At 44.9% G+C, this 23,645-nt stretch overlaps 1 protein-coding gene and 1 long non-coding RNA gene across 2 annotated transcripts in view; both read right to left on the bottom strand.

Annotated features, from left to right (window-relative positions):
- Positions 1–23,645, bottom strand: part of rasgrp4 (RAS guanyl releasing protein 4) — a 77,879-nt gene that overhangs the window by 34,107 nt on the left and 20,127 nt on the right. The window contains 5 exon segments of the mRNA XM_052472193.1: positions 2,104–2,193; positions 4,194–4,313; positions 8,013–8,075; positions 8,523–8,628; positions 12,778–12,950. Of these exon segments, the coding sequence (XP_052328153.1) occupies positions 2,104–2,193; positions 4,194–4,313; positions 8,013–8,075; positions 8,523–8,628; positions 12,778–12,950 (552 nt within the window).
- On the bottom strand, positions 16,314–17,351 carry LOC127909886 (uncharacterized). Its single transcript, XR_008072837.1, has 3 exons — positions 17,261–17,351; positions 16,450–16,509; positions 16,314–16,349 (listed from the first exon to the last, which is right to left on the bottom strand). It is a non-coding gene; the product is annotated as an uncharacterized LOC127909886 (long non-coding RNA).

The raw sequence follows: 23,645 nt of genomic DNA on the forward strand, positions 1-23,645 counted from the left end.
AGGCAGGGATGATTACAGTAGAATAGAACAGGCAGGGATGATTACAGTAGAATAGAACAGGCAGGGATGATTACAGTAGAATAGAACAGGCAGGGATGATTACAGTAGAATAGAACAGGCAGGGATGATTACAGTAGAATATAATAGGCAGGGATGATTACAGTAGAATAGAACAGGCAGGGATGATTACAGTAGAATAGAATAGGCAGGGATGATTACAGTAGAATAGAACAGGCGGGGATGATTACCGTAGAATAGAATAGGCAGGGATGATTACAGTAGAATAGAACAGGCAGGGATGATTACAGTAGAATAGAACAGGCAGGGATGATTACAGTAGAATAGAACAGGCTGGGATGATTACAGTAGAATACAGTAGAATATAACAGGCAGGGATGATTACAGTAGAATACAGTAGAATAGAACAGGCAGGGATGATTACAGTAGAATATAATAGGCAGGGATGATTACAGTAGAATAGAACAGGCAGGGATGATTACAGTAGAATAGAATAGGCAGGGATGATTACAGTAGAATAGAACAGGCGGGATGATTACCGTAGAATAGAATAGGCAGGGATGATTACAGTAGAATAGAACAGGCAGGGATGATTACAGTAGAATAGAACAGGCAGGGATGATTACAGTAGAATAGAACAGGCAGGGATGATTACAGTAGAATAGAACAGGCTGGGATGATTACAGTAGAATACAGTAGAATATAACAGGCAGGGATGATTACAGTAGAATACAGTAGAATAGAACAGGCAGGGATGATTACAGTAGAATATAACAGGCAGGGATGATTACAGTAGAATACAGTAGAATAGAACAGGCAGGGATGATTACAGTAGAATAGAACAGGCAGGGATGATTACAGTAGAATAGAACAGGCAGGGATGATTACAGTAGAATAGAACAGGCAGGGATGATTACAGTAGAATAGAACAGGCAGGGATGATTACAGTAGAATAGAACATGCAGGGATGATTACAGTAGAATAGAACAGGCAGGGATGATTACAGTAGAATAGAACAGGCAGGGATGATTACAGTAGAATAGAACAGGCAGGGATGATTACAGTAGAATAGAACAGGCAGGAATGATTACAGTAGAATAGAACAGGCAGGGATAATTACCGTAGAATAGAATAGGCAGGGATGATTACAGTAGAATAGAACAGGCAGGGATGATTACAGTAGAATAGAACAGGCTGGGATGATTACAGCAGAATACAGTAGAATAGAACAGGCAGGGATAATTACAGTAGAATATAACAGGCAGGGATGATTACAGTAGAATATAACAGGCAGGGATGATTACAGTAGAATACAGTAGAATAGAACAGGCAGGGATGATTGCAGTAGAATAGAACAGGCAGGGATGATTACAGTAGAATACAGTAGAATAGAACAGGCAGGGATGATTACAGTAGAATAGACCAGGCAGGGATGATTACAGTAGAATAGAACAGGCAGGGATGATTACAGTAGAATAGAACAGGCAGGAATGATTACAGTAGAATAGAACAGGCAGGGATGATTACAGTAGAATACAGTATAATAGAACAGGCAGGGATGATTACAGTAGAATACAGTAGAATAGAACAGGCAGGAATGATTACAGTAGAATAGAACAGGCAGGGATGATTACAGTAGAATACAGTAGAATAGAACAGGCAGGGATGATTACAGTAGAATAGAACAGGCAGGAATGATTACAGTAGAATAGAACAGGCAGGGATGATTACAGTAGAATACAGTAGAATATAACAGGCAGGGATGATTACAGTAGAATACAGTAGAATAGAACAGGCAGGGATGATTACAGTAGAATACAGTAGAATAGAAAAGGCAGGGATGATTACAGTAGAATACAGTAGAATAGAACAGGCAGGGATGATTACAGTAGAATACAGTAGAATAGAACAGGCAGGGATGATTACAGTAGAATACAGTAGAATATAACAGGCAGGGATGATTACAGTAGAATACAGTAGAATAGAACAGGCAGGGATGATTACAGTAGAATAGAAAAGGCAGGGATGATTACAGTAGAATACAGTAGAATAGAACAGGCAGGGATGATTACGTGACAATATTACCTGAGTTGTGAGAAGGTCTCAAACGTACAGGAACATTTCCCTCTGTGACAGGAAGCGTACTCAAACAGACATGGTGGGATGGCATCATAACTAAAAATTCAAGGAGAAAGGAAAAACAAAATCCAGATGAAATGTATTTATAAAGCCCTTCTTCCCTCAGCTGATATCTCAAAGTGCTGGACAGAAACCCAGCCTAAAACCCCAAACAGCAAGCAATGCAGGTGTTGAAACACTTCTCATAATTCATTCAACCAGTAGACTCTGTTACCAGTCATAGAGCTCTTTGTACCAGTGGACTCTGTTACCAGTCATAGAGCTCTTTGTACCAGTAGTCTCTGTTACCAGTGATAGAGCTCTTTGTACCAGTAGACTCTGTTACCAGTGATAGAGCTCTTTGTACCAGTAGACTCTGTTACCAGTCATAGAGCTCTTTGCACCAGTAGACTCTGTTACCAGTCATAGAGCTCTTTGTACCAGTAGACTCTGTTACCAGTCATAGAGCTCTTTGTACCAGTAGACTCTGTTACCAGTCATAGAGCTCTTTGTACCAGTGGACTCTGTTACCAGTCATAGAGCTCTTTGTACCAGTAGACTCTGTTACCAGTCATAGAGCTCTTTGTACCAGTAGACTCTGTTACCAGTCATAGAGCTCTTTGTACCAGTAGACTCTGTTACCAGTCATAGAGCTCTTTGTACCAGTAGACTCTGTTACCAGTCATAGAGCCCTTTGTACCAGTAGACTCTGTTACCAGTCATAGAGCTCTTTGTACCAGTGGACTCTGTTACCAGTCATAGAGCTCTTTGTACCAGTAGTCTCTGTTACCAGTCATAGAGCTCTTTGTACCAGTGGACTCTGTTACCAGTCATAGAGCTCTTTGTACCAGTAGTCTCTGTTACCAGTCATAGAGCTCTTTGTACCAGTGGACTCTGTTACCAGTCATAGAGCCCTTTGTACCAGTAGACTCTGTTACCAGTCATAGAGCTCTTTGTACCAGTAGACTCTGTTACCAGTCATAGAGCTCTTTGTACCAGTAGACTCTGTTACCAGTCATAGAGCCCTTTGTACCAGTAGACTCTGTTACCAGTCATATAGCTCTTTGTACCAGTAGACTCTGTTACCAGTAGACTCTGTTACCAGTCATAGAGCTCTTTGTACCAGTAGACTCTGTTACCAGTCATAGAGCTCTTTGTACCAGTAGACTCTGTTACCAGTCATAGAGCTCTTTGTACCAGTAGACTCTGTTACCAGTCATAGAGCTCTTTGTACCAGTAGACTCTGTTACCAGTCATAGAGCTCTTTGTACCAGTGGACTCTGTTACCAGTCATAGAGCTCTTTGTACCAGTAGACTCTGTTACCAGTCATAGAGCTCTTTCTACCAGTAGACTCTGTTACCAGTCATAGAGCTCTGTACCAGTAGACTCTGTTACCAGTCATAGAGCTCTGTACCAGTAGACTCTGTTACCAGTCATAGAGCTCTTTGTACCAGTAGACTCTGTTACCAGTGATAGAGCTCTTTGTACAAGTAGACTCTGTTACCAGTCATAGAGCTCTTTGTACCAGTAGACTCTGTTACCAGTGATAAGCCCTTTGACAGACAGCTCTTTGTACCAGTAGACTCTGTTACCAGTGATAGAGCCCTTTGTACCAGTAGACTCTGTTACCAGTCATAGAGCTCTTTGTACCAGTAGACTCTGTTACCAGTCATAGAGCTCTTTGTACCAGTAGACTCTGTTACCAGTCATAGAGCTCTTTGTACCATTAGACTCTGTTACCAGTCATAGAGCTCTTTGTACTAGTAGACTCTGTTACCAGTGATAGAGCTCTTTGTACCAGTAGACTCTGTTACCAGTCATAGAGCTCTTTGTACCAGTAGACTCTGTTACCAGTCATAGAGCTCTTTGTACCAGTAGACTCTGTTACCAGTGATAGAGCCCTTTGACAGACAGCTGTTGGTATCTTTGTCACCTACTCTACTTGTCACCTGGTCTCCTGGTGTGGTGACAGGCCTGCACAACGGGCTGGAGCTAATACATACCTACAGCACATCCATTCAGTCAGACACACACGCACACACACAGTGTGACTCACAGGTAGGATGTGTCTATGATGTCCTGTGTCTCAGACCTGGCCAGGGTCCACAATTCTCCCATCATCTGCTCTAGTTGAGGGTCAGCCTCAAACACCGCTGGGAACCTGCTGATCCACTGTCTATTGGACAGAACACAGTTACTATAGTAACAACACAACAGTATATAGCCTCAAACACCGCTGGGAACCTGCTGATCCACTGTCTATTGGACAGAACACAGTTACTATAGTAACAACACAACAGTATATAGCCTCAAACACCGCTGGGAACCTGCTGATCCACTGTCTATTGGACAGAACACAGTTACTATAGTAACAACACAACAGTATATAGCCTCAAACACCTGCTAGGACAGAACACAGTTACTATAGAACCAGTATATAGCCTCAAACACCGCTGGGAACCTGCTGACTGTCTATTGGACAGAACACAGTTACTATAGTAACAACACAACAGTATATAGCCTCAAACACCGCTGGGCTGCTGATCTGCTGTTTAGGACAGAACACAGTTACTATAGTAACAACACAACAGTATATAGCCTCAAACACCGCTGGGAACCTGCTGATCTGCTGTCATAGGACAGAACACAGTTACTAGTAACAACACAACAGTATATAGGCTGGGAACCTGCTGATCTGCTGTCTATAGGACAGAACACAGTTACTATAGTAACAACACAACAGTATATAGCCTCACTGGGAACCTGCTGATCCACTGTCTATAGGACAGAACACAGTTACTATAGTAACAACACAACAGTATATAGCCTCAAACACCTGGGAACTGATCTGCTGTCTATAGGACAGAACACAGTTACTATAGTAACAACACAACAGTATATAGCCTCAAACACCGCTGGGAACCTGCTGATCTGCTGTCTATAGGACAGAACACAGTTACTATAGTAACAACACAACAGTATATAGCCTCAAACACCGCTGGGAACCTGCTGATCTGCTGTCTATAGGACAGAACACAGTTACTATAGTAACAACACAACAGTATATAGACAGAACTGACAGTTACTATAGTAACAACACAACAGTATATAGCCTCAAACACCGCTGGGAACCTGCTGATCTGCTGTCTAGGACAGAACACAGTTACTATAGTAACAACACAACAGTATATAGCCTCAAACACCGCTGGGAACCTGCTGATCTGTCTATAGGACAGAACACAGTTACTATAGTAACAACACAACAGTATATAGCCTCAAACACCGCTGGAAACCTGCTGATCTGCAGGACAGAACACAGTTACTATAGTAACAACACAACAGTATATAGCCTCAAACACCGCTGGAACCTGCTGATCTGCAGGACAGAACACAGTTACTATAGTAACAACACAACAGTATATAGCCTCAAACACCGCTGGGAACCTGCTGATCTGCTGTCTATTGGACAGAACACAGTTACTATAGTAACAACACAACAGTATATAGCCTCAAACACCGCTGTCTATAGGGAACAGTTACTGTAACTGATCTGCTGTCTATAGGACAGAACACAGTTACTATAGTAACAACACAACAGTATATAGCCTCAAACACTGGAAACCTGCTGATCTGCTGGACAGAACACAGTTACTATAGTAACAACACAACAGTATATAGACCGCTGGAAACCTGCTGTCAGGACAGAACACAGTTACTATAGTAACAACACAACAGTATATAGCCTCAAACACCGCTGGAAACCTGCTGATCTGCAGGACAGAACACAGTTACTATAGTAACAACACAACAGTATATAGCCTCAAACACCGCTGGGAACCTGCTGATCTCAGAACACAGTTACTAGGACAGAACACAGTTACTATAGTAACAACACAACAGTATATAGCCTCAAACACCGCTGGAACCTGCTGATCTGCAGGACAGAACACAGTTACTATAGTAACAACACAACAGTATATAGCCTCAAACACCGCTGGGAACCTGCTGATCTGCTGTCTATAGGACAGAACACAGTTACTATAGTAACAACACAACAGTATATAGCCTCAAACACCGCTGGAAACCTGCTGATCTGCAGGACAGAACACAGTTACTATAGTAACAACACAACAGTATATAGCCTCAAACACCGCTGGGAACCTGCTGATCTGCTGTCTATAGGACAGAACACAGTTACTATAGTAACAACACAACAGTATATAGCCTCAAACACCGCTGGGAACCTGCTGATCTGCTGTATATAGGACAGAACACAGTTACTATAGTAACAACACAACAGTATATAGCCTCAAACACCGCTGGGAACCTGCTGATCTGCTGTCTATAGGACAGAACACAGTTACTATAGTAACAACACAACAGTATATAGCCTCAAACACCGCTGGGAACCTGCTGATCTGCTGTCTATAGGACAGAACACAGTTACTATAGTAACAACACAACAGTATATAGCCTCAAACACCGCTGGGAACCTGCTGATCTGCTGTCTATAGGACAGAACACAGTTACTATAGTAACAACACAACAGTATATAGCCTCAAACACAGCTGGGAACCTGCTGATCCACTGTCTATAGGACAGAACACAGTTACTATAGTAACAACACAACAGTATATAGCCTCAAACACCGCTGGGAACCTGCTGATCCACTGTCTATTGGACAGAACACAGTTACTATAGTAACAACACAACAGTATATAGCCTCAAACACCGCTGGAAACCTGCTGATCTGCAGGACAGAACACAGTTACTATAGTAACAACACAACAGTATATAGCCTCAAACACCGCTGGGAACCTGCTGATCTGCTGGTAGAGGTCAGGATATCTAGCTAGAGGTCAGGATATCTAGGTAGAGGTCAGGATATCTAGGTAGAGGTCAGGATATATAGGTAGAGGTCATGATATATAGGTAGAGGTCATGATATATAGGTAGAGGTCAGGATATCTAGGTAGAGGTCAGAATATCTAGGTAGAGGTCAGAATATCTAGATAGAGGTCAGAATATCTAGGTAGAGGTCAGGATATATAGGTAGAGGTCATGATATATAGGTAGAGGTCATGATATATAGGTAGAGGTCAGGATATCTAGGTAGAGGTCAGGATATATAGGTAGAGGTCAGGATATATAGGTAGAGGTCATGATATATAGGTAGAGGTCAGGATATATAGGTAGAGGTCAGGATATATAGGTAGAGGTCAGGATATATAGGTAGAGGTCAGGATATATAGGTAGAGGTCAGGATATATAGGTAGAGGTCAGGATATCTAGGTAGAGGTCATGATATATAGGTAGAGGTCAGGATATATAGGTAGAGGTCAGGATATATAGGTAGAGGTCAGGATATCTAGGTAGAGGTCAGGATATCTAGGTAGAGGTCAGGATATATAGGTAGAGGTCAGAATATATAGGTAGAGGTCAGGATATATAGGTAGAGGTCAGGATATATAGGTAGAGGTCATGATATATAGGTAGTCAGGATATGTAGGTAGAGGTCATGATATATAGGTAGAGGTCAGGATATATAGGTAGAGGTCAGGATATCTAGGTAGTCAGGATATGTAGGTAGAGGTCATGATATATAGGTAGAGGTCAGGATATATAGGTAGAGGTCAGGATATCTACGTCTAAAGCTCATTTCATGTTTTGTGATCAAATTGTACTGTAGAATAGTGACAAACACACACACACACAGACAGACATACATACACACACACACACACACACACACACACACACATAGATACACAGACACACAAACAAAAACACACAGACACACACAAAAACACACACAGACACACACAAACACTTACACACACACAAACACACACACACAGATACACATCACACTGACCTGATAAGGTGGCAGACCTGCGGTCGTCTCAGTCCTCTCTTTTCCACTGGACAGTCCTTATAGGTTACACAGTCAAGGAAGAGCAGCCGGAAGAGATGGCTTCTATACAACATGATGCAACTGTACGCTGCACATAACCATATCAGCTGTTATGGACCAACGTAACAAATACATTTAAATCAATGGTTATGGACAGCAGCATCGGAGTCTGAAACCACAGCTCTCAAACAGCTCTGTGCCACTGAACACAGTCAATAGACACCCAGTCAGCCCACCAGAACACTAATCAGCTTCTTCACTCATTTCTATATAAAGGGTGGGGGGGGGGGGGGGGGGTAAGGTATTGGAAACATCAGGAGTAAACAAAGCAAGATTTGTTTCCTGGTCAGAGGTGCAGGGCACCGACAGGACTGACCACGAATTAGAATTAGATAACGTATTTAAATAGTGTTTGAACCCATATGTGGCCACGGGGTCAGGAAGCAGCAATGCATCGTGGGTAGAGGATATAGGGCGAGGAGTTTCTGGGCGAAGGTCTGTGAGGGAACAACCCAGCTGTGCATCATCAGAGTCATGTGAACGAGCTGAGATCCCCGCGAAAGCTTTCCATCCGAGTCTGGAACACAACCAATCAACATACAGGTCAAAGGTTAGAACCAATCAACACACAGGTCACAGGTTAGAACCAATCAACACACAGGTCACAGGTTAGAACCAATCAACACACAGGTCACAGGTTAGAACCAATCAACACACAGGTCACAGGTTAGAACCAATCAACACACAGGTTAGAACCAATCAACACACAGGTCACAGGTTAGAACCAATCAACACACAGGTCACAGGTTAGAACCAATCAACACACAGGTCACAGGTTAGAACCAATCAACACACAGGTCACAGGTTAGAACCAATCAACACACAGGTCACAGGTTAGAACCAATCAACACACAGGTCACAGGTTAGAACCAATCAACACACAGGTCACAGGTTAGAACCAATCAACACACAGGTCACAGGTTAGAACCAATCAACAAACAGGTCACAGGTTAGAACCAATCAACACACAGGTCACAGGTTAGAACCAATCACCACACAGGTCACAGGTTAGAACCAATCAACACACAGGTCACAGGTTAGAACCAATCAACACACAGGTCACAGGTTAGAACCAATCAACACACAGGTCACAGTTTAGAACCAATCAACACACAGGTCACAGTTTAGAACCAATCAACACACAGGTCAAAGGTTAGACCCAAACAACACACCGGTTAGAACCAATCAACATACAGGTCAAAGGTTAGAACCAATCAACACACTGGTCACAGGTTAGAACCAATCAACACACAGGTCACAGGTTGGAACCAATCAACACACTGGTCACAGGTTAGAACCAATCAACACACAGGTCACAGGTTAGAACCAATCAACACACGGGTCACAGGTTAGAACCAATCAACACACAGGTCACAGTTTAGAACCAATCAACACACAGGTCAAAGGTTAGACCCAAACAACACACCGGTTAGAACCAATCAACATACAGGTCAAAGGTTAGAACCAATCAACACACTGGTCACAGGTTAGAACCAATCAACACACAGGTCACAGTTTAGAACCAATCAACACACAGGTCACAGTTTAGAACCAATCAACACACAGGTCACAGTTTAGAACCAATCAACACACAGGTCAAAGGTTAGACCCAAACAACACACCGGTTAGAACCAATCAACATACAGGTCAAAGGTTAGAACCAATCAACACACTGGTCACAGGTTAGAACCAATCAACACACAGGTCACAGGTTGGAACCAATCAACACACTGGTCACAGGTTAGAACCAATCAACACACAGGTCACAGTTTAGAACCAATCAACACACAGGTCAAAGGTTAGAACCAATCAACAAAACAGTTAGAACCAATCAACACACAGGTCAAAGGTTAGAGCCAATCAACACACAGATAAGGGGTGAGAGGTCAGGGGTCACAGTAAGATACAGCAGAAGCCAGAATAGAGGACAATTTAGACACAGTTCACAGATCAAAACATCATTGTATTAAAAACACACAAAAAATACATGTTATGTGATAATAGGTCTGAAGTCAGAGAAATAAATACAATTCACATGAGCACCACAGTGCTTCTGAAATGAGATGCTCATGTTGAGCACCACAGTGCTTCTGAAATGAGATGCTCGTGTTGAGCACCACAGTGCTTCTGAAATGAGATGCTCGTGTTGAGCACCACAGTGCTTCTGAAATGAGATGCTCGTGTTGAGCACCACAGTGCTTCTGAAATGAGATGCTCATGTTGAGCACCACAGTGCTTCTGAAATGAGATGCTCATGTTGAGCACCACAGTGCTTCTGAAATGAGATGCTCGTGTTGAGCACCACAGTGCTTCTGAAATGAGATGCTCATGTTGAGCACCACAGTGCTTCTGAAATGAGATGCTCATGTTGAGCACCACAGTGCTTCTGAAATGAGATGCTCGTGTTGAGCGCCTCTATAAAATGAACACATCGTGGGCAGAACAGTTTGGCCGTTGCATAGTAACAACGCTTTACAATATTGTGCAGTGGTGAGATCTAATACTTGAAATAGTAACAGTGCAAAGTAAGTTATCATGAGGTAACTGACTGCATATGATACATGGTCAATGTTATGACAGTGTTATGTAGCGCTATAGACAGAGAGAGAGAGAGAGAAAGAGAGAGAGAGGGGGAGGGAGAGAGAGAGAGAGAGGGGAGAGAGAGAGAGAGAGGGGGAGAGAGAGAGAGGGGGGAGAGACAGAGAGAGAGAGGGGGAGGGAGAGGAGAGACACACACAGAGAGAGAGAGAGAAAGACAAAGAGAGAGAGAGAGAGAGGAGGGGGGAGAGGGGGGAGAGAGAGAGAGAGGGGAGGGAGAGAGAGAGGGAGAGAGAAGGGGGAGTGAGAGGGGAGGGGGAGGGAGGGGGGGAGAAGGGGGGAAGGGGTGGAGACAGGAAGGAGAGAGGTTTCAGTGTGTTATGTATCAGAGAGGTGTTCCAGTTGCTGGGTAATGGTAGACCACTATATGTGGTATCTACTTCAGTAACTGCTACTTGGTAATATCTACTTTGTGTGTGTGTGTGTATGTGTGTGTGTGTGTGTGTGTGTGTGCGCGCGCGTGTGTGTGTGTGTATGTGTGCGCGCGTGTGTGTATGTATGTGTGTATGTGTGTGTGTGTGTGTGTGTGTGTATGTGTGTGTGTGTGTGTGTGTGTGTGTGTGTGTGTGTGTGTGTGTATGTGTGTGTGTGTGTGTGTATGTGTATGTGTGTGTGTGTGTATGTGTGTGTGTGTATGTGTGTGTGTGCACGCTAGGGAAAGAGAGTTAGCACAAACTGTGTGGACCTTTTCTCCAAACAAAGATTGATTGTATGTGTGCCCTTTGTCTCACATGTCCTCCCTCCCTGTCTCCCTCCTTCCGTGTCTCCCTCCCTCCCCCTTCTCCCTCCCTGCCTTTCTCCCCATTCTCCCTCTTTCCGTGTCTCCCTCCCTCCCCCTTCTCCCTCCCTGCCTTTCTCCCCATTCTCCCTCCTTCCGTGTCTCCCTCCCTCCCCCTTCTCCCTCCCTGCCTTTCTCCCCCTTCTCCCTCCCTGCCTTTCTCCCCATTCTCCCTCCCTGTCTCCCTCATCCTTCTCCCTCCCTGTCTCCCTCATCCTTCTCCCTCCCTGTCTCCATCATCCTTCTCCCTCCCTGTCTCCCTCATCCTTCTCCCCCTGTCTCCATCATCCTTCTCCATCATCCTTCTCCCTCCCTGTCTCCCTCATCCTTCTCCCCCTGTCTCCATCATCCTTCTCCCTCCCTCCCCTTCTCCCTCCCTGCCTTTCTCCCCATTCTCCCTCCCTGTCTCCCTCATCCTTCTCCCTCCCTGTCTCCCTCATCCTTCTCCCTCCCTGTCTCCATCATCCTTCTCCCTCCCTGTCTCCCTCATCCTTCTCCCCCTGTCTCCATCATCCTTCTCCCTCCCTGTCTCCTTCATCCTTCTCCCTCCCTGTCTCCCTCATCCTTCTCCCCCTGTCTCCATCATCCTTCTCCCTCCCTGTCTCCCTCATCCTTCTCCCTCCCTGTCTCCCTCATCCTTCTCCCCCTGTCTCCATCATCCTTATCCCTCCCTGTCTCCCTCCCTGCCTCTCTCCCCATTCTCCCTCCCTGTCTCCCTCATCCTTCTCCCTCCCTGTCTCCCTCATCCATCTCCCCCTGTCTCCCTCATCCTTCTCCCCCCTGTCTCCATCATCCTTCTCCCTCCCTGTCTCCCTCCCTGCCTCTCTCCCCATTCTCCCTCCCTGTCTCCCTCATCCTTCTCCCTCCCTGTCTCCCTCATCCTTCTCCCCCCCTGTCTCCATCATCCTTCTCCCTCCCTGTCTCCCTCATCCTTCTCCCTCCCTGTCTCCCTCATCCTTCTCCCTCCCTGTCTCCATCATCCTTCTCCCCCCTGTCTCCCTCCCTGCCTCTCTCCCCATTCTCCCTCCCTGTCTCCATCATCCTTCTCCCTCCCTGAATTCCTCCCCCTTCTCCTCCCTGTCTCTCTCTGTCTCTCTCTCTGTCTGTCTGTCTGTCTGTCTGTCTGTCTGTCTGTCTGTCTGTTTCTCTCTCTGTCTCTCCCTCTCTCTCTCTCTCTGTCTCTCTCTCTCTCTCTCTCTCTCTCTCTCTCTCTCTCTCTCTCTCTCTCTCTCTCTCTCCCTCTCCCTCTCTCTCTGTCTGTCTGAATCTGTCTCTCTGTGTTTGTCTCACCGAAGCAGTGCAGGCATCGCAGGATGAGCTCGTCTAGGCTAGCAGAACGGGTCAGGGGACTGGGGACAGGGTTCTGCAGCACTCTAGTGATCTCCGGGAAACTAGGGCAGGTCATCCTCCTCTGAACCGTTCTCCTGCTTCTCACACCTCCAGGGCTGTCCACACGAGACTTTCTATAGAGGGAGGAAGATATGGGGAGACAGAGAGAGGGAGGTGAGAGAGAGAGAGAGAAGTAGCAGCAGCAAGATTTGTGACCTGTTGCCACGAGAAAAGGGCAACCAGTGAAGAACAAACACCATTGTAAATACAACCCATATTTATGCTTATTTATTTTATCTTGTGTCCTTTAACTATTTGTACATTGTATATATATATATATATATATATAATATGACATTTGTAATGTCTTTACTGTTTTGAAACTTCTGTATGTGTAATGTTTACTGTTAATTTTTTTTTGTTTTTCTTTTTATATATTCACTTTGTATGTTGTATGTTGTAACATGTTAACACATGTTTCCCATGCCAATAAAGCCCTTGAATTGAATTGAATTGAGAAGTGTGAGTGACGGAATGAGATAAAAGGGAGAGAGACACTGAAACAGAGTCACATTGCAGATGACTATAACAAGGCTCATACCATGGCCCAGTTTGTCTGCATCAGTGTTATGAAACCATACTGTTGTTTAAACACACACACTCACACACACACACACACACACACACACACACACACACACACACACACACACACACTCGAACACACAAACACATGCACACACAAACACACACACAAACACAAACACAAACACACACACACACACACAAACACACACACACACACACACACACACAACACACACACACACACACACACACACACACACGAACACACAAACACACGCACACACACACAAACACAAACACACGAACACACACACACAACACACACACACACACACAAACACAAACACACGAACACACACACACACACACACACACACACACACACACACAAACACAAACACACACACACACACACACAACACACACACACACACACACACACACACACAAACACAAACACACACACACACACACACACAAACACAAACACACACACACACACACACACACACACACACACACACACACACACACACACACATGAACACAAAACAATACCGTTGTTTCAAACATACACACTGATGATGTGAAGGTCAGTAAGTGTGTGACAGTGTGGTGGCGGGTGTGTGTGTGTGTGTGTGTGTGTGTGTGTGTGTGTGTGTGTGTGTGTGTGTGTGTGTGTGTGTGTGTGTGTGTGTGTGTGTGTGTGTGTGTGTGTGTGTGTGTGTGTGTGTGTGTGTGTGTGTGTGACAGTGTGGTGTGTCAGAGCCTTAGCAGGAGAACCTCGGATCTGACTCCAATTCTCTGAAAACCAGGTTACCAGTCTAACCAGGTTACCAGTCTAACCAGGTTACCAGTCTAACCAGGTTACCAGTCTAACCAGGTTACCAGTCTCGAAATCTCAGGTTACCAGCCTAACCAGGTTACCAGTCTAACCAGGTTACCAGTCTAACCAAACCATTTACCACTTTCTAACCAGGTTACCAGCCTAACCAGGTTACCAGTTCAACCAGGTTACCAGTCTAACCAGGTTACCAGCTAACCAGGTTCCTTCAGTCTGGAACCAGGGGCCTACCAGTCTGAAAACCAGGTTACCAGCCATTCTAACCAGGTTACCAGTCTAACCAGGTTACCAGCCTAACCAGGTTACCACTCTCCACTCACCAGGTTGTGTGTACACTTTTGAATAGGTTACATACATGACATGGTCATTTTAGCATTTATTGAAACACCTGCTCGTCAGAACATCTCATTACAAAATCATGGGCATTAAGGGCTGCTATAACAGCCTCCACTCTTCTGGGAAGGCTTTCCACATAGATGTTGGAACACCTGTCACAGCCTCCACTCTTCTGGGAAGGCTTTCCACTGAAGATGTTGGAACATTGCTGCTATAACAGCCTCCACTCTTCTGGGAAGGCTTTCCACTAGATGATGGAACATTGCTGCTATAACATCCTCCACTCTTCTGGGAAGGCTTTCCAATAGATGTTGGAACATTGCTGCTATAACAGCCTCCACTCTTCTGGGAAGGCTTTCCACTAGATGTTGGAACATTGCTGCTATAACAGCCTCCACTCTTCTGGGAAGACTTTCCACTAGATGTAGGAACATTGCTGCAGGGACTTGCTTCCATTCAGCCACAAGAGCATTAGTGAGGTCGGGTACTATCATGCTGAAACAGGAAATGGCCTTCCCCAAACTGTTGCAACAAAGTTGGAAGCACAGAATCATCTAGAATGTCATTGTATGCTGTAGCGTTAAAATGTCCCTTCACTGGAACTAAGGGGCCTGAACCATGAAAACCACTGAGCACTTCAGTACGGGCCATTCTACTGCCAATGTTTGTCTATGGAGATTGCATGGCTGTGTGCTCGATTGTATACACCTGTCAGCAACAGGTGTGGCTGAAACAGCTGAATCCACTCATTTAAAGGGGTGTCCACATACTTTTGACCATGTAGTGTACCGTACATGAATGACTTCGTATTTTAGCATTTAATTGAAATACGTATTGTCTATACCGAACAGTCAGATCACACTTTAAACTAAATGCTTTAGAAACGTGAGATGAAATCACCAATCCTGGCCTAGAGGGTGTTCTAAACTGGGGAAACAGTCATGGAACACTAGAACTACACCTGTCACATAATGAACACACCTGTCACATACTGAACACACCTGTATTGTACTGAACACACCTGTCACATACTGAACACACCTGTCACGTACTGAACACACCTGTATTGTACTGAACACACCTGTCACATACTGAACACACCTGTATTGTACTGAACACACCTGTCACATACTGAACACACCTGTCACGTACTGAACACACCTGTATTGTACTGAACACACCTGTCACGTACTGAACACACCTGTCACATACTGAACACACCTGTAACGTACTGAACACACCTGTCACATACTGAACACACCTGTATTGTACTGAACACACCTGTCACATACTGAACACACCTGTCACGTACTGAACACACCTGTATTGTACTGAACACACCTGTCACATACTGAACACACCTGTCACGTACTGAACACACCTGTATCGTACTGAACACACCTGTCACATACTGAACACACCTGTCACGTACTGAACACACCTGTATTGTACTGAACACACCTGTATCGTGTACTGAACACACCCTGTCACCATACTGAACACACCTGTCACATACTGAACACACCTGTCACGTACTGAACACACCTGTATCGTACGGAACACACCTGTCACATACTGAACACACCTGTCACGTACTGAACACACCTGTATTGTACTGAACACACCTGTCACATACTGAACACACCTGTCACGTACTGAACACACCTGTATCGTACGGAACACACCTGTCACATACTGAACACACCTGTCACGTACTGAACACACCTGTATTGTACTGAACACACCTGTATCGTACGGAACACACCTGTCACATACTGAACACACCTGTCACGTACTGAACACACCTGTCACATACTGAACACACCTGTATTGTACTGAACACACCTGTATCGTACTGAACACACCTGTTACGTACTGAACACACCTGTTACGTACTGAACACACCTGTCACATACTGAACACACCTGTCACGTACTGAACACACCTGTATTGTACTGAACACACCTGTCACATACTGAACACACCTGTATTGTACTGAACACACCTGTCACATACTGAACACACCTGTCACATACTGAACACACCTGTCACATACTGAACACACCTGTCACACTGAACACACCTCACGAACACACCTGTCACGTACTGAACACACCTGTCACATACTGAACACACCTGTCACGTACTGAACACACCTGTCCTACTGAACACACTGTACTGAACACACCTGTTACATACTGAACACACCTGTCACATACTGAACACACCTGTCATTGTACTGAACACACCTGTCACATACTGAACACACCTGTCACATACTGAACACACCTGTACTGAACACACCTGTACTGAACACACCTGTCACATACTGAACACACCTGTCACGTACTGAACACACCTGTCACATACTGAACACACCTGTGTACTGAACACACCTGTCACATACTGAACACACCTGTCACATACTGAACACACCTGTACATACTGAACACACCTGTCACATACTGAACACACCTGTCACGTACTGAACACACCTGTCATTGTACTGAACACACCTGTCACGTACGGAACACACCTGTCACATACTGAACACACCTGTCACGTACTGAACACACCTGTCACATACTGAACACACCTGTATTGTACTGAACACACCTGTACATACTGGAACACACCTGTCACATACTGAACACACCTGTCACGTACTGAACACACCTGTCACATACTGAACACACCTGTCACGTACTGAACACACCTGTATTGTACTGAACACACCTGTCACATACTGAACACACCTGTATTGTACTGAACACACCTGTCACATACTGAACACACCTGTCACATACTGAACACACCTGTCACATACTGAACACACCTGTCACATACTGAACACACCTGTCACGTACTGAACACACCTGTCACATACTGAACACACCTGTCACGTACTGAACACACCTGTCCTGTCACGTACTGAACACACCTGTTACATACTGAACACACCTGTTACTTACTGAACACACCTGTTACTTACTGAACACACCTGTTACTTACTGAACACACCTGTCACGTACTGAACACACCTGTCACATACTGAACACACCTGTCACATACTGAACTACACCTGTTACATACTGAACACACCTGTCACATACTGAACACATCTGTCACATACTGAACACACCTGTCCTGTCACGTACTGAACACACCTGTCCTGTCACGTACTGAACACACCTGTTACATACTGAACACACCTGTCACATACTGAACACACCTGTCACATACTGAACACACCTGTCACATACTGAACACACCTGTCCTGTCACGTACTGAACACACCTGTCACATACTGAACACACCTGTTACATACTGAACACACCTGTCACATACTGAACTACACCTGTATCGTACTGAACACACCTGTCACGTACTGAACACACCTGTCCTGTCATGTACTGAACACACCTGTCACATACTGAACACACCTGTCACATACTGAACACATCTGTATCGTACTGAACACACCTGTCATGTACTGAACACACCTGTCCTGTCACGTACTGAACACACCTGTCCCATACTGAACACACCTGTCACATACTGAACACACCTGTCACATACTGAACACACCTGTTACATACTGAACACACCTGTCACATACTGAACTACACCTGTATCGTACTGAACACACCTGTCACGTACTGAACACACCTGTCCTGTCACGTACTGAACAACCTGTCACATACTGAACACACCTGTTACTTACTGAACACACCTGTCACATACCGAACACACCTGTTACTTACTGAACACACTTGTCACGTACTGAACACACCTGTTACTTACTGAACACACCTGTCACCTACCGAACACACCTGTTACATACTGAACACACCTGTTACAAACTGAACACACCTGTTACCTACCGAACACACCTGTTACCTACCGAACACACCTGTCACATACTGAACACACCTGTCACGTACTGAACACACCTGTCACATACTGAACACACCTGTTACCTACCGAACACACCTGTCACATACTGAACACACCTGTCACGTACTGAACACACCTGTCACATACTGAACACACCTGTTACCTACCGAACACACCTGTCACATACTGAACACACCTGTTACAAACTGAACACACCTGTTACATACTGAACACACCTGTTACTTACTGAACACACCTGTTACATACTGAACACACCTGTCACATACTGAACACACCTGTTACATACTGAACACACCTGTCACGTACTGAACTACACCTGTATCGTACTGAACACACCTGTCACATACTGAACTACACCTGTATCATACTGAACACACCTGTCACGTACTGAACTACACCTGTATCGTACTGAACACACCTGTCACATACTGAACTACACCTGTTACATACTGAACACACCTGTCACATACTGAACTACACCTGTTACATACTGAACACACCTGTCACGTACTGAACACACCTGTCACGTACTGAACTACACCTGTATCGTACTGAACACACCTGTCACATACTGAACTACACCTGTATCGTACTGAACACACCTGTTACATACTGAACACACCTGTCACGTACTGAACACACCTGTCACGTACTGAACACACCTGTCACGTCCTGAACACACCTGTCACGTACTGAACACACCTGTTACGTACTGAACACACCTGTCACATACTGAACACACCTGTCACATACTGAACACACCTGTCACATACTGAACACACCTGTCACATACTGAACACACCTGTCACATACTGAACACACCTGTTACATACTGAACACACCTGTCACATACTGAACACACCTGTCACATACTGAACACACCTGTCACATACTGAACACACCTGTTACATACTGAACACACCTGTCACATACTGAACACACCTGTCACGTACTGAACACACCTGTCCTGTCACATACTGAACACACCTGTTACATACTGAACACACCTGCATCGTACTGAACACACCTGTCACATACTGAACACACCTGTTACATACTGAACACACCTGTCACATACTGAACACACCTGTCACGTACTGAACACACCTGTCCTGTCACATACTGAACACACCTGTTACATACTGAACACACCTGTATCGTACTGAACACACCTGTCACATACTGAACACACCTGTTACATACTGAACACACCTGTCACATACTGAACACACCTGTCACGTACTGAACACACCTGTCCTGTCACATACTGAACACACCTGTTACATACTGAACACACCTGTCCTGTCACATACTGAACACACCTGTTACATACTGAACACACCTGTCACATACTGAACACACCTGTCACATACTGAACACACCTGTTACATACTGAATACACCTGTCCTGTCACATACTGAACACACCTGTTACATACTGAACACACCTGTCACATACTGAACACATCTGTCACATACTGAACACACCTGTCACATACTGAACACACCTGTCCTGTCACATCCTGTCACATACTGAACACACCTGTTACATACTGAACACACCTGTCACATACTGAACACACCTGTCACATACTGAACACACCTGTCCTGTCACATACTGAACACACCTGTCACATACTGAACACACCTGTTACATACTGAACACATCTGTCACATACTGAACACACCTCACATACTGAACACACCTGTCACATACTGAACACACCTGTTACATACTGAACACACCTGTCACATACTGAACACACCTGTTACATACTGAACACATCTGTCACGTACTGAACACACCTGTCCTGTCACATACTGAACACACCTGTCACATACTGAACACACCTGTTACATACTGAACACACCTGTCACATACTGAACACATCTGTCACGTACTGAACACACCTGTCCTGTCACATACTGAACACACCTGTCACATACTGAACACACCTGTTACGTACTGAACACACCTGTCACATACTGAACACACCTGTTACATACTGAACACACCTGTCACATACTGAACACACCTGTCACATACTGAACACACCTGTCACATACTGAACACACCTGTATCGTACTTAACACACCTGTCACATACTGAACACACCTGTTACATACTGAACACACCTGTCACATACTGAACTACACCTGTATCGTACTGAACACACCTGTCACATACTGAACTACACCTGTATCGTACTGAACACACCTGTCACGTACTGAACACACCTGTCCTGTCACGTACTGAACACACCTGTCACATACTGAACACATACACGTACTGAACACACCTGTCACATACTGAACACACCTGTCACATACTGAACACACCTGTCACATACTGAACACACCTGTCACATACTGAACACACCTGTTACATACTGAACACACCTGTTACATACTGAACACACCTGTCACATACTGAACACACCTGTTACATACTGAACACACCTGTCACATACTGAACACACCTGTCACGTACTGAACTACACCTGTATCGTACTGAACACACCTGTCACATACTGAACTACACCTGTATCATACTGAACACACCTGTCACATACTGAACACACCTGTCACGTACTGAACACACCTGTCCTGTCATACTGAACACACCTGTTACATACTACACCTGTATCGTACTGAACACACCTGTCACATACTGAACACACCTTACATACTGAACACACCTGTCACATACTGAACACACCTGTCACGTACTGAACACACCTGTCACATACTGAACACACCTGTCACATACTGAACACACCTGTCACATACTGAACACACCTGTTACATACTGAACACACCTGTCACATACTGAACACACCTGTCACATACTGAACACACCTGTCACATACTGAACACACCTGTCCTGTCACATACTGAACACACCTGTTACATACTGAACACACCTGTCACATACTGAACACACCTGTCACATACTGAACACATCTGTCACATACTGAACACACCTGTTACATACTGAACACACCTGTCCTGTCACATACTGAACACACCTGTTACATACTGAACACACCTGTCACATACTGAACACACCTGTCACGTACTGAACACACCTGTCCTGTCACATACTGAACACACCTGTCACATACTGAACACACCTGTTACATACTGAACACATCTGTCACGTACTGAACACACCTGTCCTGTCACATACTGAACACACCTGTTACATACTGAACACACCTGTTACATACTGAACACACCTGTTACATACTGAACACATCTGTCACATACTGAACACACCTGTCCTGTCACATACTGAACACACCTGTTACATACTGAACACACCTGTCACATACTGAACACATCTGTCACGTACTGAACACACCTGTCCTGTCACATACTGAACACACCTGTCACATACTGAACACACCTGTTACGTACTGAACACACCTGTCACATACTGAACACACCTGTTACATACTGAACACACCTGTCACATACTGAACACACCTGTCACATACTGAACACACCTGTCACATACTGAACACACCTGTCACATACTGAACACACCTGTATCGTACTTAACACACCTGTCACATACTGAACACACCTGTTACATACTGAACACACCTGTCACATACTGAACTACACCTGTATCGTACTGAACACACCTGTCACATACTGAACTACACCTGTATCGTACTGAACACACCTGTCACGTACTGAACACACCTGTCCTGTCACGTACTGAACACACCTGTCACATACTGAACACACCTGTTACATACTGAACACACCTGTCACATACTGAACTACACCTGTATCGTACTGAACACACCTGTTACATACTGAATACACCTGTTACATACTGAACACACCTGTTACGTACTGAACACACCTGTCACCTACTGAACACCTGTTGCATACTGAACACACCTGTCACGTACTGAACTACACCTGTATCGTACTGAACACACCTGTTACATACTGAACACACCTGTTACATACTGAACACACCTGTTACGTACTGAACACACCTGTCACCTACTGAACACCTGTTGCATACTGAACACACCTGTCACATACTGAACACACCTGTCACGTACTGAACACACCTGTTACTTACTGAACACACCTGTCACCTACTGAACACACCTGTTACAAACTGAACACACCTGTCACATACTGAACACACCTGTCACTACTGAACACACCTGTTACATACTGAACACACCTGTAACGTACTGAACACACCTGTCACCTACTGAACACCTGTTGCATACTGAACACACCTGTCACATACTGAACACACCTCTTACATACTGAACACACCATTTACCTGGTCAGGTTACTGAGAACATGTGTTATTGTCTTAGCTTCGCATGAAACACGCTATAGATCACATTAGACAGTTACACCACCTGCCCTGCTCCGGTCTAGAATACACTGACTACAGTGTTGCTTCCAGTTGTAGTTGGTTTAAAGCGGAGCCACATGGGATGTCTATCTGTGTGTGTTTGACACACAGGCACGTACATCTGATATATCTAACTAGCTGATTCATCTAGCCTACATGATCAGCTAACAGCTGGTTCCTCTCTAGGTTTCCTCCTAAGTTTTGGCCTTTCTAGGGAGTTTTTCCTAGCCACCGTGCTTCTACACCTGTATTGCTTGCTGTTTGGGATTATAGGCTGGGTTTCTGTACAGCACTTTGTAGTGGGAATGTCTCGGCCTCTCAGCCAGTATTTATGCTGTAATAGTTTGTGTCGTGGGGCTAGGGTCAGTCTGTTATATCTGGAGTATTTCTCCTGACGTGCTACCTGTCCCAGACCTGCTGTTTTCAACTTCCTAGAGACAGCAGGAGCGGTAGAGATACTCTGAATGATCGGCTATGAAAAGCCAACTGATATTTACTCCTGAGGTGCTGACTTGCTGCACCCTCGACAACTACTGTGATTATTATTTGACCATGCTGGTCATTTATGAACATTTGAACATCTTGGCCATGTTCTGTTATAATCTCCACCCGGCACAGCCAGAAGAGGACTGGCCACCCCTCATAGCCTGGTTCCTCTCTACCCAGTACAGTCAGAAGAGGACTGGCCATCCCTCATAGCCTGGTTCCTCTCTACCCAGTACAGTCAGAAGAGGACTGGCCACCCCTC

The sequence above is a fragment of the Oncorhynchus keta genome, chromosome 1 (assembly GCF_023373465.1).
Source record: "Oncorhynchus keta strain PuntledgeMale-10-30-2019 chromosome 1, Oket_V2, whole genome shotgun sequence".
In the NCBI taxonomy this organism is placed as follows: domain Eukaryota; kingdom Metazoa; phylum Chordata; class Actinopteri; order Salmoniformes; family Salmonidae; genus Oncorhynchus; species Oncorhynchus keta.